Source organism: Pseudophryne corroboree, chromosome 3 (genome assembly GCF_028390025.1).
Source record: "Pseudophryne corroboree isolate aPseCor3 chromosome 3, aPseCor3.hap2, whole genome shotgun sequence".
Classification (NCBI taxonomy): domain Eukaryota; kingdom Metazoa; phylum Chordata; class Amphibia; order Anura; family Myobatrachidae; genus Pseudophryne; species Pseudophryne corroboree.
In genome coordinates, this window is record NC_086446.1 from 448,007,142 (window position 1) to 448,021,805 (window position 14,664).

General features: G+C 46.9%; 2 protein-coding genes across 3 annotated transcripts in view; one reads left to right on the forward strand and one right to left on the reverse strand.

Annotated features, from left to right (window-relative positions):
* The window catches only part of SNRPB (small nuclear ribonucleoprotein polypeptides B and B1), a 184,803-nt gene that overhangs the window by 108,690 nt on the left and 61,449 nt on the right, over positions 1 to 14,664 (forward strand). Inside the window, exon 8 of one of the 2 annotated variants that reach the window (XM_063960519.1) lies at positions 6,507 to 6,868. The exons of the other annotated variant lie outside the window; for it this stretch is intronic. The gene's annotated coding sequence lies outside the window, so the exon portion shown is untranslated. Of the gene's footprint in view, positions 1 to 6,506; positions 6,869 to 14,664 lie in introns of those variants that run through there. 2 annotated transcript variants of the gene reach the window in all.
* DDX27 (DEAD-box helicase 27) overlaps positions 1 to 14,664 on the reverse strand; it is a 70,041-nt gene that overhangs the window by 18,574 nt on the left and 36,803 nt on the right. The window contains exons 10-16 of the mRNA XM_063960518.1: positions 12,785 to 12,884; positions 12,470 to 12,611; positions 7,138 to 7,291; positions 6,945 to 7,026; positions 6,667 to 6,844; positions 6,459 to 6,565; positions 5,904 to 6,000 (exon numbers count right to left, since the gene is read on the reverse strand). Of these exons, the coding sequence (XP_063816588.1) occupies positions 5,904 to 6,000; positions 6,459 to 6,565; positions 6,667 to 6,844; positions 6,945 to 7,026; positions 7,138 to 7,291; positions 12,470 to 12,611; positions 12,785 to 12,884 (860 nt within the window). The remainder of the gene's footprint in view (positions 1 to 5,903; positions 6,001 to 6,458; positions 6,566 to 6,666; positions 6,845 to 6,944; positions 7,027 to 7,137; positions 7,292 to 12,469; positions 12,612 to 12,784; positions 12,885 to 14,664) is intronic.

Here is a 14,664-nt window from a genome sequence, read left to right on the forward strand (position 1 = left end):
TCCTAGTGGATGCTGGGGTTCCTGAAAGGACCATGGGGATTATACCAAAGCTCCCAAACGGGCGGGAGAGTGCGGATGACTCTGCAGCACCGAATGAGAGAACTCCAGGTCCTCCTTAGCCAGAGTATCAAATTTGTAAAATTTTACAAACGTGTTCTCCCCTGACCACGTAGCTGCTCGGCAAAGTTGTAATGCCGAGACCCCTCGGGCAGCCGCCCAAGATGAGCCCCCCTTCCTTGTGGAGTGGGCCTTTACAGATTTAGGCTGTGGCAGGCCTGCCACAGAATGTGCTAGTTGGATTGTGCTACAGATCCAACGAGCAATCGTCTGCTTAGACGCAGGAGCACCCATCTTGTTGGGTGCATACAATATAAACAACGAGTCAGATTTTCTGACTCCAGCTGTCCTTGCAATATATATTTTTAATGCTCTGACAACGTCCAGTAACTTGGAGTCCTCCAAGTCACTTGTAGCCGCAGGCACTACAATAGGCTGGTTCAGATGAAATGCTGACACCACCTTAGGGAGAAAATGCGGACGAGTCCGCAGTTCTGCCCTGTCCGAATGGAAAATCAGATATGGGCTTTTGTAAGATAAAGCTGCCAATTCTGATACTCTCCTGGCAGAAGCCAGGGCTAGAAGCATGGTCACTTTCCAAGTGAGATATTTCAAATCCACCTTATTTAGTGGTTCAAACCAATGAGATTTTAGAAAGTCCAAAACCACATTGAGATCCCACGGTGCCACTGGAGGCACCACAGGAGGCTGTATATGCAGCACTCCCTTAACAAAGGTCTGGACTTCAGGGACTGAAGCCAATTCTTTTTGAAAGAAAATCGAGAGGGCCGAAATTTGAACCTTAATAGATCCCAATTTGAGACCCATAGACAATCCTGATTGCAGGAAATGTAGGAATCGACCCAGTTGAAATTCCTCCGTCGGAGCACTCCGATCTTCGCACCACGCAACATATTTTCGCCAAATTCGGTGATAATGTTGCACGGTTACTTCCTTCCTTGCTTTAATCAAAGTAGGAATGACTTCTTCCGGCATGCCTTTTTCCTTTAGGATCCGGCGTTCAACCGCCATGCCGTCAAACGCAGCCGCGGTAAGTCTTGAAACAGACAGGGACCCTGCTGAAGCAAGTCCCTCCTTAGAGGTAGAGGCCACGGATCTTCCGTGATCATCTCTTGAAGTTCCGGGTACCAAGTCCTTCTTGGCCAATCCGGAACCACTAGTATCGTTCTTACGCCTCTTTGCCGTATAATTCTCAATACTTTTGGTATGAGAGGCAGAGGAGGAAACACATACCCCGACTGGTACACCCAAGGCGTTACCAGCGCGTCCACAGCTATTGCCTGCGGATCTCTTGACCTGGCGCAATACCTGTCCAGTTTTTTGTTGAGGCGAGACGCCATCATGTCCACCATTGGTCTTTCCCAACGGGTTACCAGCATGTGGAAGACTTCTGGATGAAGTCCCCACTCTCCCGGGTGAAGATCGTGTCTGCTGAGGAAGTCTGCTTCCCAGTTGTCCACTCCCGGGATGAACACTGCTGACAGTGCTATCACATGATTCTCTGCCCAGCGAAGAATCCTTGCAGCTTCTGCCATTGCACTCCTGCTTCTTGTGCCGCCCTGTCTGTTCACATGGGCGACTGCCGTGATGTTGTCCGACTGGATCAACACCGGTTTTCCCTGAAGCAGAGGTTCTGCCTGGCTTAGAGCATTGTATATTGCTCTTAGTTCCAGAATGTTTATGTGAAGAGACGTTTCCAGGCTCGTCCATACTCCCTGGAAGTTTCTTCCTTGTGTGACTGCTCCCCAGCCTCTCAGGCTGGCGTCCGTGGTCACCAGGATCCAATCCTGTATGCCGAATCTGCGGCCCTCCAATAGATGAGGACTCTGCAACCACCACAGAAGAGACACCCTTGTCCTTGGAGACAGGGTTATCCGTAGGTGCATCTGAAGATGCGACCCTGACCATTTGTCCAACAGATCCCTTTGGAAAATTCTTGCGTGGAATCTGCCGAATGGAATTGCTTCGTAAGAAGCCACCATTTTTCCCAGGACTCTTGTGCATTGATGTACAGACACCTTTCCTGGTTTTAGGAGGTTCCTGACAAGCTCGGATAACTCCTTGGCTTTTTCCTCCGGGAGAAAAACCTTTTTCTGAACCGTGTCCAGAATCATCCCTAGGAACAGCAGACGAGTTGTCGGCATTAACTGGGATTTTGGAATATTCAGAATCCACCCGTGCTGTTTTAGCACTTCTTGAGACAGTGCTAATCCCATCTCTAGCTGTTCTCTGGACCTCGCCCTTATTAGGAGATCGTCCAAGTATGGGATAATTAATATGCCTTTTCTTCGAAGAAGAATCATCTCAGCCATTACCTTTGTAAAGATCCGAGGTGCCGTGGACAATCCGAACGGCAGCGTCTGAAACTGATAGTGACAGTTTTGTACAACGAACCTGAGGTACCCCTGGTGTGAGGGGTAAATTGGAACGTGGAGATACGCATCCTTGATGTCCAAGGATACCATAAAGTCCCCCTCTTCCAGGTTCGCTATCACTGCTCTGAGTGACTCCATCTTGAACTTGAACTTCTTTATGTACAGGTTCAAGGACTTCAGATTTAGAATAGGCCTTACCGAGCCGTCCGGCTTCGGTACCACAAAAAGAGTGGAATAATACCCCTTCCCTTGTTGTAGAAGAGGTACCTTGACTATCACCTGCTGAGAGTACAGCTTGTGAATGGCTTCCAAAACCGTCTCCCTTTCGGAGGGGGACGTTGGTAAAGCAGACTTCAGGAAACGGCGAGATGGATCTGTCTCTAATTCCAACCTGTACCCTTGAGATATTATCTGCAGGATCCAGGGATCTACCTGCGAGTGAGCCCACTGCGCGCTGTAATTTTTGAGACGACCGCCCACCGTCCCCGAGTCCGCTTGAGAAGCCCCAGCGTCATGCTGAGGCTTTTGTAGAAGCCGGGGAGGGCTTCTGTTCCTGGGAAGGAGCTGCGTGTTGCTGTCTCTTCCCTCGACCTCTGCCTCGTGGCAGATATGAATAGCCCTTTGCTCTCTTATTTTTAAAGGAACGAAAGGGCTGCGGTTGAAAAGTCGGTGCCTTTTTCTGTTGGCGAGTGACTTGAGGTAGAAAGGTGGATTTCCCGGCTGTAGCCGTGGCCACCAAATCTGATAGACCGACTCCAAATAACTCCTCCCCTTTATACGGCAAAACTTCCATATGCCGTTTTGAATCCGCATCGCCTGTCCACTGTCGCGTCCATAAAGCTCTTCTGGCCGAAATGGACATAGCACTTACCCGTGATGCCAGTGTGCAGATATCCCTCTGTGCATCACGCATATAAAGAAATGCATCCTTTATTTGTTCTAACGACAGTAAAATATTGTCCCTGTCCAGGGTATCAATATTTTCCATCAGGGACTCTGACCAAACTACCCCAGCACTGCCCATCCAGGCAGTCGCTACAGCTGGTCGTAGTATAACACCTGCATGTGTGTATATACTTTTTTGGATATTTTCCATCCTCCTATCTGATGGATCTTTAAGTGCGGCCGTCTCAGGAGAGGGTAACGCCACTTGTTTAGATAAGCGTGTTAGCGCCTTGTCCACCCTAGGAGGTGTTTCCCAGCGCTCCCTAACCTCTGGCGGGAAAGGGTATAATGCCAATAATTTCTTTGAAATTATCAGCTTTTTATCAGGGGCAACCCACGCTTCATTACACACGTCATTTAATTCTTCTGATTCAGGAAAAACTATAGGTAGTTTTTTCATACCCCACATAATACCCTGTTTAGTGGTACCTGTAGTATCAGCTAAATGTAACGCCTCCTTCATTGCCAAAATCATATAACGTGTGGCCCTACTGGAAAATACGGTTGAATCGTCACCGTCACCACTGGAGTCAGTGCCTGCGTCTGGGTCTGTGTCGACCGACTGAGGCAAAGGGCGTTTCACAGCCCCTGACGGTGTTTGAGTCGCCTGGACAGGCACTAATTGATTGTCCGGCCGCCTCATGTCGTCAAACGACTGCTTTAGCGTGTTGACACTATCCCGTAGTTCCATAAATAAAGGCATCCATTCTGGTGTCGACTCCCTAGGGGGTGACATCCTCATATTTGGCAATTGCTCCGCCTCCACACCAATATCGTCCTCATACATGTCGACACACACGTACCGACACACAGCAGACACACAGGGAATGCTCCTAACGAAGACAGGACCCACTAGCCCTTTGGGGAGACAGAGGGAGAGTTTGCCAGCACACACCAAAAGCGCTATATATATATATCAGGGATAGCCTTATAATAAGTGCTCCCTTATAGCTGCTTTGTTATATCAAAATATCGCCATAAATTTGCCCCCCCCTCTCTGTTTTACCCTGTTTCTGTAGTGCAGTGCAGGGGAGAGACTTGGGAGCCGTCCTGACCAGCGGAGCTGTGAGAGGAAATGGCGCAGTGTGCTGAGGAGATAGGCCCCGCCCCTTTTCTGGCGGGCTCGTCTCCCGCTATTTAGAAAAATCAGGCAGGGGTTAAATATCTCCATATAGCCTCTAGGGGCTATATGTGAGGTATTTTTAGCCTTTATAGGTATTCATTTGCCTCCCAGGGCGCCCCCCTCCCAGCGCCCTGCACCCTCAGTGACTGCCGTGTGAAGTGTGCTGAGAGGAAAATGGCGCACAGCTGCAGTGCTGTGCGCTACCTTTAGAAGACTGCAGGAGTCTTCAGCCGCCGATTCTGGACCTCTTCTGACTTCAGCATCTGCAAGGGGGCCGGCGGCGCGGCTCCGGTGACCATCCAGGCTGTACCTGTGATCGTCCCTCTGGAGCTTGATGTCCAGTAGCCAAGAAGCCAATCCATCCTGCACGCAGGTGAGTTGACTCCTTCTCCCCTCAGTCCCTCGCTGCAGTGATCCTGTTGCCAGCAGGAATCACTGTAAAATAAAAAACCTAGCTAAACTTTTTCTAAGCAGCTCTTTAGGAGAGCCACCTAGATTGCACCCTTCTCGGCCGGGCACAAAAATCTAACTGGAGTCTGGAGGAGGGTCATAGGGGGAGGAGCCAGTGCACACCACCTGATCTGAAAAAGCTTTACTTTTTGTGCCCTGTCTCCTGCGGAGCCGCTATTCCCCATGGTCCTTTCAGGAACCCCAGCATCCACTAGGACGATAGAGAAATTAATTTGTTATTGACAAAAACAGCTAAAATCATGTAATTTTTGCAAACCAAACCCCAAAATTTGGATTTAAAATCTAAATTCCAAACCACGGGAATATTCGAACTGGGATCTCCTTAAGGGATCAGGACCAGATTTTTGGCTTTTGTCGGATCTACAAAATTCGGGTCGATTTGGATTTCTGGAGAACTGAACCACACATACTACTAAGAGGGGGAAAGATTTTCAAACATTCTGGATGAAAAGTATAGTGTTTGGAAGCCTTGAGTTCAAGTGATTAACTTACTGTCTTACTGGTCACAAAAATGTTCTGTACAACTTATTAGTATAAATGTGTGATGTTACTGTAAATTTGAAAAAGGCAGATTATCCTGTGAGGGTTTTTTTCAGCCATGTTAACCATTTATTCACCACCTTTGACAATTTTCTTTTGCAAATTAGGACATAAGCAGTAGGAAACACATTAACACAGTATTTATTAACAAAGCTACCACAATAACACTATTATATCTGCCCATTTACCATTAAAAAAAAGAAGAAGAAAAAAAAAAGTCAGGGTCTAAAAAAGTAATTCATCTCAAAAAGGTTTAACTATTTAGTTAATCCTTTTTGGGATTAAATACTTTTTTTGACCCCGCTTTTTTTTTTTTTTTTTTTTTTTTTTAATGGTAAAGCGCATCCATCACTTTAAGCTTTTGTACTTACATTTTTCCTTCTTTCGCTCTTCTCTGGTTTGGAACCAACTTCTTTCCATATGCTCAGGTTCAGCACCTGACTGCAGCTTCTTTTGTGCAACACTAATCTGAAGAGTAGGCAGAATGATGCATCTTTAATATGCACAAAAATCTATGAAAAGGTACAGTGAGGAGGGACTACAGAGTATTGTGTCTTTATGCACAACATTGCAAAAAAAAAAAAAAGGACAGCTGCTGTTTTTCATGGGACATTCTATAATACGTTTTAGAAATAGAGCAGAAACAGAATTGCCCTTAAAAAGGTCATAAAAATATTTGATCGCATTTTGCAAAACTCAAACTTTAGATTCAGTTGATCAAATAAATTAAATTGTTATATAGGTCCATTTTATTATTCATCATCTAGTAGGAATTCCACAAGGGGATCAAGGTGTAAAGCACATCCTGTATATAACAGATCTGTTGACTGAGATCAGCCAGCAAGTTGCCTTCTGCAGCATGTTAAAACACGGTTAAAGGAACCAAAATGTATTTTTGATTAGTTCGTTTGAAGTGTTTTTCCTACCTGAGTCTCAGATTTCTGCATCTCTTTCTCTTCCTTCTCTAACTGCAGCACTGCATAGATCTCCTTTTCCAATTTTGTAATCTTGTCCCGAAACTTGGAAATCACATCTGATGAGAAAACATCACTGAAACAACTTATAAGAAAAAGATTGCTGCTCCCTTATAAACTAACCATAATGCCCCGCTCATTCTGTCTGCCGGCCTCTCACCTTGTGGAAGGATTCTCGCTTTCACTGGCGTCTGTGCTTTTTTAACAATTTCTTTTAGCATCTTCCTCTCTTCTTCCCCAACTAGAGACACCGATCTCCCTGCCTTACCAGCACGTGCTGTACGGCCCACTCTGTGCACATAATGCTTTACCGTGCCTGGCATAGTAAGGTTAATTACCTGAATAAACAGACAATTTATGAACAGTGGTCTTTTAAGCTCATTGGAAGTGATATTTATTGGGTTACTAATCTACTCGCTTGCAATGGTCAATGCTTACCGTTTTCACACCATGAATGTCCAAACCTCGAGCTGCCACATCTGTAGCAACCAGAATATCAATCTGCTCATCTTTAAATCGTCTGTAAATAAGTGAAGGAGTGGAAAGAATTCTTAGAATTGGGTCATTTTCAAATCCGTATGCTGGGCCCCATTAATAGGTTATATGTAAAAGACTAAGTTCTGAAAGTTACCGGAGGGACTCTAAACGCTGTGTCTGGGAGAGATTCCCATGGAGTTCTCCTACTCGCAGCCCCATCAACCCCAATAGGATATGCATGCGATGTGCCTGTTTCTTTGTCTGAGTGAAGAGCATGACGTGATCCTGGAAGGTGCGGGTGAGAAGTGCTACAAGACAAAACAGGTACAAGTCTTTCAATGAAACACAGATGATATTTCTGCAGCAGGTTACACTGGTTTCCACAGGGAAACATCAGGGGTCTAGAGTGGATCTTGATCCAGAGGCACCAACAGGCTAAAGCTTTTTCTGACAGAAAAGGTCTTCAAAACTGGACTGTCAGCGCTGTATGTCATGGTGACACTTCAGTGCTGCAGCTCCATCATCTCCCAAGCGGCAGTCAATACTCCCGTGGCCTGTTCACAATCCACAAATCTCTCAGATGTTTCATCTGAAGAGGAGGGGGGAGCATACTGTCCTGTCAGACATTGAATCAGTTTTTTGATGAGGATTCTCCATTGCAAATTGATGTCCCTGCCCTTGTGGCTGCTATTAAGCAAATCCTACAAATCACTGATGAGGATTCCACTACTGTGGCTAAGAAAACCGATATGTTTAAACGGCAGGTGGTTAATAATCTATTACGCCATTCTGACCATTTAGTGAACATCAGGCAGGAGCCCTGGTCTAATCCAGGGAAGAAATTCCCTCCGTCTAAACTGGCCTTGGCTCACTATCCTCTCCCTGCAGTTATGCGGGATTCTCATGTCACACTTTGTCCACCCTGCACTGTGACTGTTTACATGGTGTGCTCAATAAAAACATGAGAACATATAATTGTTTGTGTGGTATTAGTTTTAGCAGACGGTTTGTCTATTGTTGTGACTTAGATGAAGATCAGAACACATTTTATAACAAATTTATGCACAAATCCAGGAAATTCCAAAAGGGTTCACATACTTTTTCTTGCAACTGTATTGCCATGTCGCATCAGCAGTATCTGCGGTTTGCTATTGGCAACCTCCACTATCAGTTCCAGGCTCTGTCATTTGGACTGGCTATGGCTCCTCGGATCTTCACCAAGGTCATGGCCGTAATGACGACCCATCTCAGTCGCCAGGGAGTTAAGATCCTGCCATATCTGGATGACTTGCTTATTCTGGCAAACTCCCACAATGTCTTCCCCAGTCATCTACAACTGACGGTAAGCTTCCTACAAGCCCAAGGGTGGCTCATCAATTGGAAGAAATCCTCGCTGGTCCAAACTCAGAGCATGGTGCACCTGGGGGCACTCCTGGACACACACAGTCAATGACTGTTTCTGTCTCCAGAAAAAGTCCTGAGACTTTAAGACAGGATAAGATGCTTCCTTTGTCGCCACAGAGTGTCGATACACTCGGCGATGCAAGTACTTGGACTGATGGTGTCGGCATTCGACATGGTAGAGTACGCTCAATTTCATTCTAGCCCTGTGCAGAGGTTAATCCTTTCCAAGTGGGATGGCCTACCTCATCGGATCAGATCTCACATGATCACTTAGACTCCGGAGATTTCGCCTGTCGCTGACCTGGTGGCTACAGGACCAGCAATTGAGCAGGGGCCGTCTCTTCTGGATCCCCGACTGGGTCCTGCTGACAACGGACGGCAGTCTGAGGGGATGGGGTGAGGTGTTGGAGCAACACTGTTTTCAGGGTTGCTGGACCAAGGCGGAGTCAGGAGTCACTCCTCCCAATAAACATTCTGGAGTTGCGGGTGGTGATCAATGCATTGACTCTCGACCTGCGTTTGGTACAGAACAGGCCGGTTCAAGTACGGTACGACAATGCCACTATGGTGGCATACATAAACCATCAAGGCGAAAAACCCTTCGTTGGGTGGAACGCCATCTGCCAGCAATATCGGCAGTGTTCATTCTGGGCGTCCTAAACTGGGAAGCGGACTTCCTCAGTCGCCAGGACGTGCACACCGGAGAGTGGAGTCTTTATCCAGAAGTCTTTCAACTCCTATTGGATTAGTGGGGTCTACCAGACGTAGACCTGATGGCGTCTCGACACAATCACAAGGTTCCGGTCTTTGGATCAAGGAGCAGTGATCCTCAAGCACCATTTGTGGACGCACTGGCAATTCCATGGAACTATCGGCTGCCCTACGTGTTCCCTCCAGTGTCACTCCTGCCCAGGGTCCTGCGGAAGTTCCAACAAGAAGGAGGATTGCTACTTCTATTCGCACCAGCGTGGCCCAGACGGCATTGGTTCTCAGACCGGGTTCACTACAGCTGGCAAGCGGTCGGGCTCCCGGCGACCAGCATCCCGGCGCCGGGAGCCCGACCGCCGGCTTACCGACAGCGTGGCGAGCGCAAATGAGCCCCTTGCGGGCTCGCTGCGCTCGCCACGCTACGGGCACGGTGGCGCGCTACACTATTTTATTCTCCCTCTATGGGGGTCGTGGACCCCCACGAGGGAAAATAAGTGTCGGTATGCCGGCTGTCGGGCTCCCGGCGCCGGTATACTGGGAGCCCGACCGCCGGCATACAGAAGACCACCCCTCAGACCTGCAGGGTTTATCGACAGAGCGTCCTCTTCTACTTCCTCAGCGCCCAGACCTCCTCGTACACGGCCCTTGTCTTTATCCGGACCTGGGCAGGCTGGCTTTGACGGCATGGCTTTTGAGGCATCACTCCTGAGAGCCAAAGGATTCTCTGAGGCGGTCATCCAAACTATGTTAAAAGCCCGCAAACCGGCATCTGCTCGGATTTATTACATGGTCTGGAATTCTTACTTCACCTGGTGTGCTGATAAGAATTATGATGCATACAGATTCAGAACTTCCAGAATTCTGGCTTTTCTGCAAAGAGGCCTGGACTTAAGCCATCGTCTGGCCTCCCTCAAGGCGTCACATATCTGCCTTGTCGGTATGGTTTCACAGAAAAATTGCGTCTTTACCAGACGTTCATACATTCACTCAGGGCGTCTTACAGATTATGCCTCCCTATGTCCCTCCTGTGGCTCTATGGGATCTGTCTGTTGTGCTGAATGCCCTGCAAGAGTCTCCATTTGAACCTCTTGAGACGGTGGACCTTAAATGGCTCACGGCCAAGGTCTTGTTTTTACTGGCTATTGCCTCTGCAAGAAAGGTGTGGGACTTAGGCGCATTGTCCTGTCGTCCACCCTTTCTAATATTTCATTGTGACCGGGCAGTTCTCAGAACTCGCCAGGTTATTTACCATCTTTTCACATTAACCAAGAGATTGTAGTTCCGGCCTTCATCGCTTCTGATTTGTCCTCCAAAGAGCGGTCTTTGGATGTGGTACGGGCTCTCCGTATATTTGTGGCGAGGACTGCCTCTATCAGATTCCGTTTTTGTTTTGTTTGTTTTTCACAAACATGGCTGGCCTGCGAATAAGCAAACCTTGACCAGATGGATTAGAATGGTGATTGCACAAGCTTATGCGCAGGCTGGTCTCCTAGCTCCTGCTGCTATTAATGCCCATTCTAATCGGTCTGTTGGACCTTCTTGGGCGGCCCGTCGTGGCGCATCCGCAGAACAATTGTGCAAGGCGGCTACGTGGTTCTCTGTGAACACGTTCATTAGTTTCTATGCCTTTGATACTTCCGCCTCCCAGGATGCTTCCTTTGGACACCGGGTTCTCATACCTGACTAAGACGCGTCCCCTCCCTTGAGGAACTGCTTTAGGACATCCCTGATGTTTTCCCCGTGGAAACCAATGTAACCTGCTGCAGAAAAGGAGAGTTATGGTAGACTTTCCATTGTTAACGCTCTTTCTGCGAGGTACATTGGGTTCCACAGGGCAGCCACCCTGACACACCTAGCTTCTATGGGTTTGTATGGCATTAGCTGCTGGTCCCTTCTCCTGTTGTGAGAATGTGATTCTATGTGACTAACATCTACCTTCTCTTACCTGCTCCTGCATTGGACTGGTTAACGAAACTGAGCTCACAGTGCCTGGAGGCGGGGTTATAGAGGAGGCCCCAATGCATCCTGGGACACTCTAAAGCTTTAGCCTGTTGGTGCCGCTGGATCAAGATCCACTCTACACCCCTGATGTTCCCCTGTGGATCCCAATGCACCTCGCAGAAAGAGAGTTAACAATGGTAAGTCGACCATAACTGTCCTTTTTGATTGTTTGGTCAATAAACAAACTAACAGATCCAACCAAACAAGACCTAATGTTTCTTTATGGAAACAGGTTTGTGTGTGCAGTAATACAGTCAGAGTGTTGCAAATGTTGGCTGTTCTCCGTATGTCTGATCACCGACTATGCATATGCTACCAATTTAAATTCTCATAACTTCTAGTTAATGCCGAGATTTGGCACCTTTAATGCGGGTGGTATTCATGTGACCGGCGGTCTGCTGACCGACAGTCACATGACCTCCTCCACCATCCCGCCGCCTCAGTATCCCGATGGTCGGCATGCCGACCAACAGAGACTATTTCCACTCGTGGGTGTCCACGACACCCATAGAGTGGGAATAGAACCCGTGGCGACCGCAGGTCGCCACCGAGCCCGCAGCGCTGCGGACGCAGCGAGCCCGCAAGGGGCTTGCTGCACTCGCCCCTCCCCGCCGGGATCCCGGCGTCGGTATGCTGCCGGGATCCCGGCGTCGTAAGCTGACCGGCGGTCAGGAGACCGCCGGTCAGCCATACTACACCCTTTAATGCAGCACGCAGTGTGCACTTTTTATAGTGCATTTGTAATTACATATACACTTACTCAAATAGAAGCTACTATCAAGCAGAGTGGCAAAACGCAAACTACCATCTAAAATACCTAATCCAATAATTGAATTTTGGATTAATTCTTTAGTCTCGAGTGGCATACTCTGTCAATAGACCGTCCATCTCTGACCTTCACCAAAATTCACAAGATAAACTATTATCATTTATTAGTTTCAGAAGCCGGCTAGTACATCAGTTCCCCCCACATATGGTATTCCGCAGGAGGATAAGAGGACATAGTCGAAATTACAATAACTACTGGTTATGTGCATCAGATCTTACTAATTTAAAACAGTTGCATCTGTGGGTTATCAAATATTAAATAGGGCAAAGCAGAGATTACTATCTTTCATTCATGTAATGATCATGGAGAAGGAGTCTTCAACCTGTGGACCTCCAGCTGCTGTGGAACTACACATCCCAGCATGCCCTTCCTCAGTTTTAGCATGCCTTTATAGCAAAACTGGCAGTGTATGCTGGGATCACAGGTTGAAGACCTATGATGTAGAGCCTAGTCAGCCCATAGGGGCCAGTGCTCCTCCTCTTGCTGACACTACCTGCAGCAACACCAAAGACAGATATAAGTACCAAAAGGAAGGTTTATTTACCACAAGCAATGGCTTCCCGGTCACCCTCTCTATTCGGTCGTATCCTAACAAATTCTTGTCGCAGAAATGGTGCAACATCGGTGTTGCTATTTACAAAGATACGCACAGGATTTCGGAGGGACACAGATGCCAAATCTTGAACCTGCCAAAGACCGTAACCGCAAAAACACTTTATTGGATTTTGTTTTACAAGAATATGATGAAAGTTACAGACTCATTTTCTTTCACAAAATATTCTTAACTGGAAACAATTCAGTCACCGTATTTGACATATAATTGTATTACACATATTTCCCATGAATACAGAAGTGTTACCTCCTCGGACATAGTTGCAGAAAAGAGCAGTGTCTGTCGCTGATGGGAGCAAAGTCGGATGATTTCCTTCATCTGTTCTTCAAAATACTCATCCAGCATTCTACATATAAAAAAAATATACAATAGAAAAAGATCAAAATTGTGCAGATTTGCTGGAAGCAGCCTGTGGTGCAGAAATACAGAGCCTTCACCAAACTCAAAATAACCCAAATGTAATTCCAAAAATACTGCCACACAATGGCGCCACCATAAGATAATAGGGGTATAGTACAATTTTCTTACACTTTAAGAATGATTTCCAATAAAATGAGTACTTTGCTTTCCTCAATGCTGAAACTCGGAAGAATAAAACCTAGTGCAATACTGCTTAAACAAGAACTCTTACTTATTGAAAGAGCCGCACTCACATTCAAATGAATCAGGTATGCGTATCACACCACGTAGGTGTAGTATGGTCTTTAACCTGCACACCCTTATGTGATATATGCTAATTTGATTTTATCCTAAGTGAGTGTGATTGTATTAAATTGTTTTTATTTTTTCCAACAATCTTGCACTATTGTTCCACTTTTTTCAAGTTTTAGTAGTAAAACAAGAAAGAAAACTTCTGTGGAGTTTAAAGACAATACTACACCTACGTGATGTGATACGCATATCCGATTCATTAGAACTGTGAGTGCAGCTCTTTACCCTGTCACACCAAAAATGCAGGGTCTTACCCGGGAATGCGGCCCCGGGATCATGCAGGGACATTCCCGGGTAAGACGCCTAGCATACCGCAGTCAGCAGCCCGGCATATTGCCGGGTTGCTGACGTCAGCTGTGACGCGGCGGGGGCAGCGCTAGAGATCATATGATCTCCAAGCGCCACCTGTACATAGAGAGTGAACGGGAGCCGGGGCGCATTGACCCGGCTCCCGTTCACACTGCACAGTGAGCCGGTTTGAACGCGGGTTCAACCCTGGTCAAGAGCAGGGTTGAAATACCCGGTCACTGGACCCGGTATTTCAGCCCGGTACCCTTTTATACCGCACATGAACACGGGTTATGCGCGTTTATGTGCCAATAACCAGTGTTCAGAGGTGCTGGTGTGAAATGGGTATAAATAAGAGTTCTTGTTTAAGCAGTATTCCACTAGGTTTTATTCTTCTGAGTTTCAGCACTGAGGAAACCAAAGTACTCGTTTTACTGGAAATCATTCTTAAAGTGTAAGAAAATTGTACTACACCCCTATTATCATTGGGTGGCCGTTTTTTGGGAATTACATATAAAAGAATGGCAAAAGGTTATGGGTCCTGTTCTATTCATGATAACCTGTGTTGTCTAGGTAAAAAGAGGATTTTGGTACTTACCGATAAATCCATTTCTCTGAATCCTCTAGGGGACACTGGAGTCCTATACAGTAGGGGACACTGGAGTCCTATACAGTAGGGGTGTGAAGCTTGCAACCGGAGGTGTGGCACAATCTAAAATTAGCATTGTCTGCATAGCTGGCTCCTCCCCCTTCACATCCCTCCTCCCTCAGTTTTGAAAATTTGACTGAGAGAATAGGACATGATACTATAGCACATGGCGAGGAACCGAACCGTACAACATATCAAACAGCAACCAATAACTCTTAACCGAATAACTTACGCTGTTTTTACAAACTGTTTGAACAAGAACTTTGAACACAGCAGGTTGACAGCACCGAGGCGGGCGTCCAGTGTCCCCTAGAGGATTCAGAGAAATGGATTTATCGGTAAGTACCAAAATCCTCTTTTCTCTTTCATCCACTAGGGGACACTGGAGTCCTATACAGTAGGGGACGTCCCAAAGTTATCCCCCAGGGAGGGAGTGCTGTCAGTGGCCTGCAAAACTAAACGTCCGAACTTAGAGTTT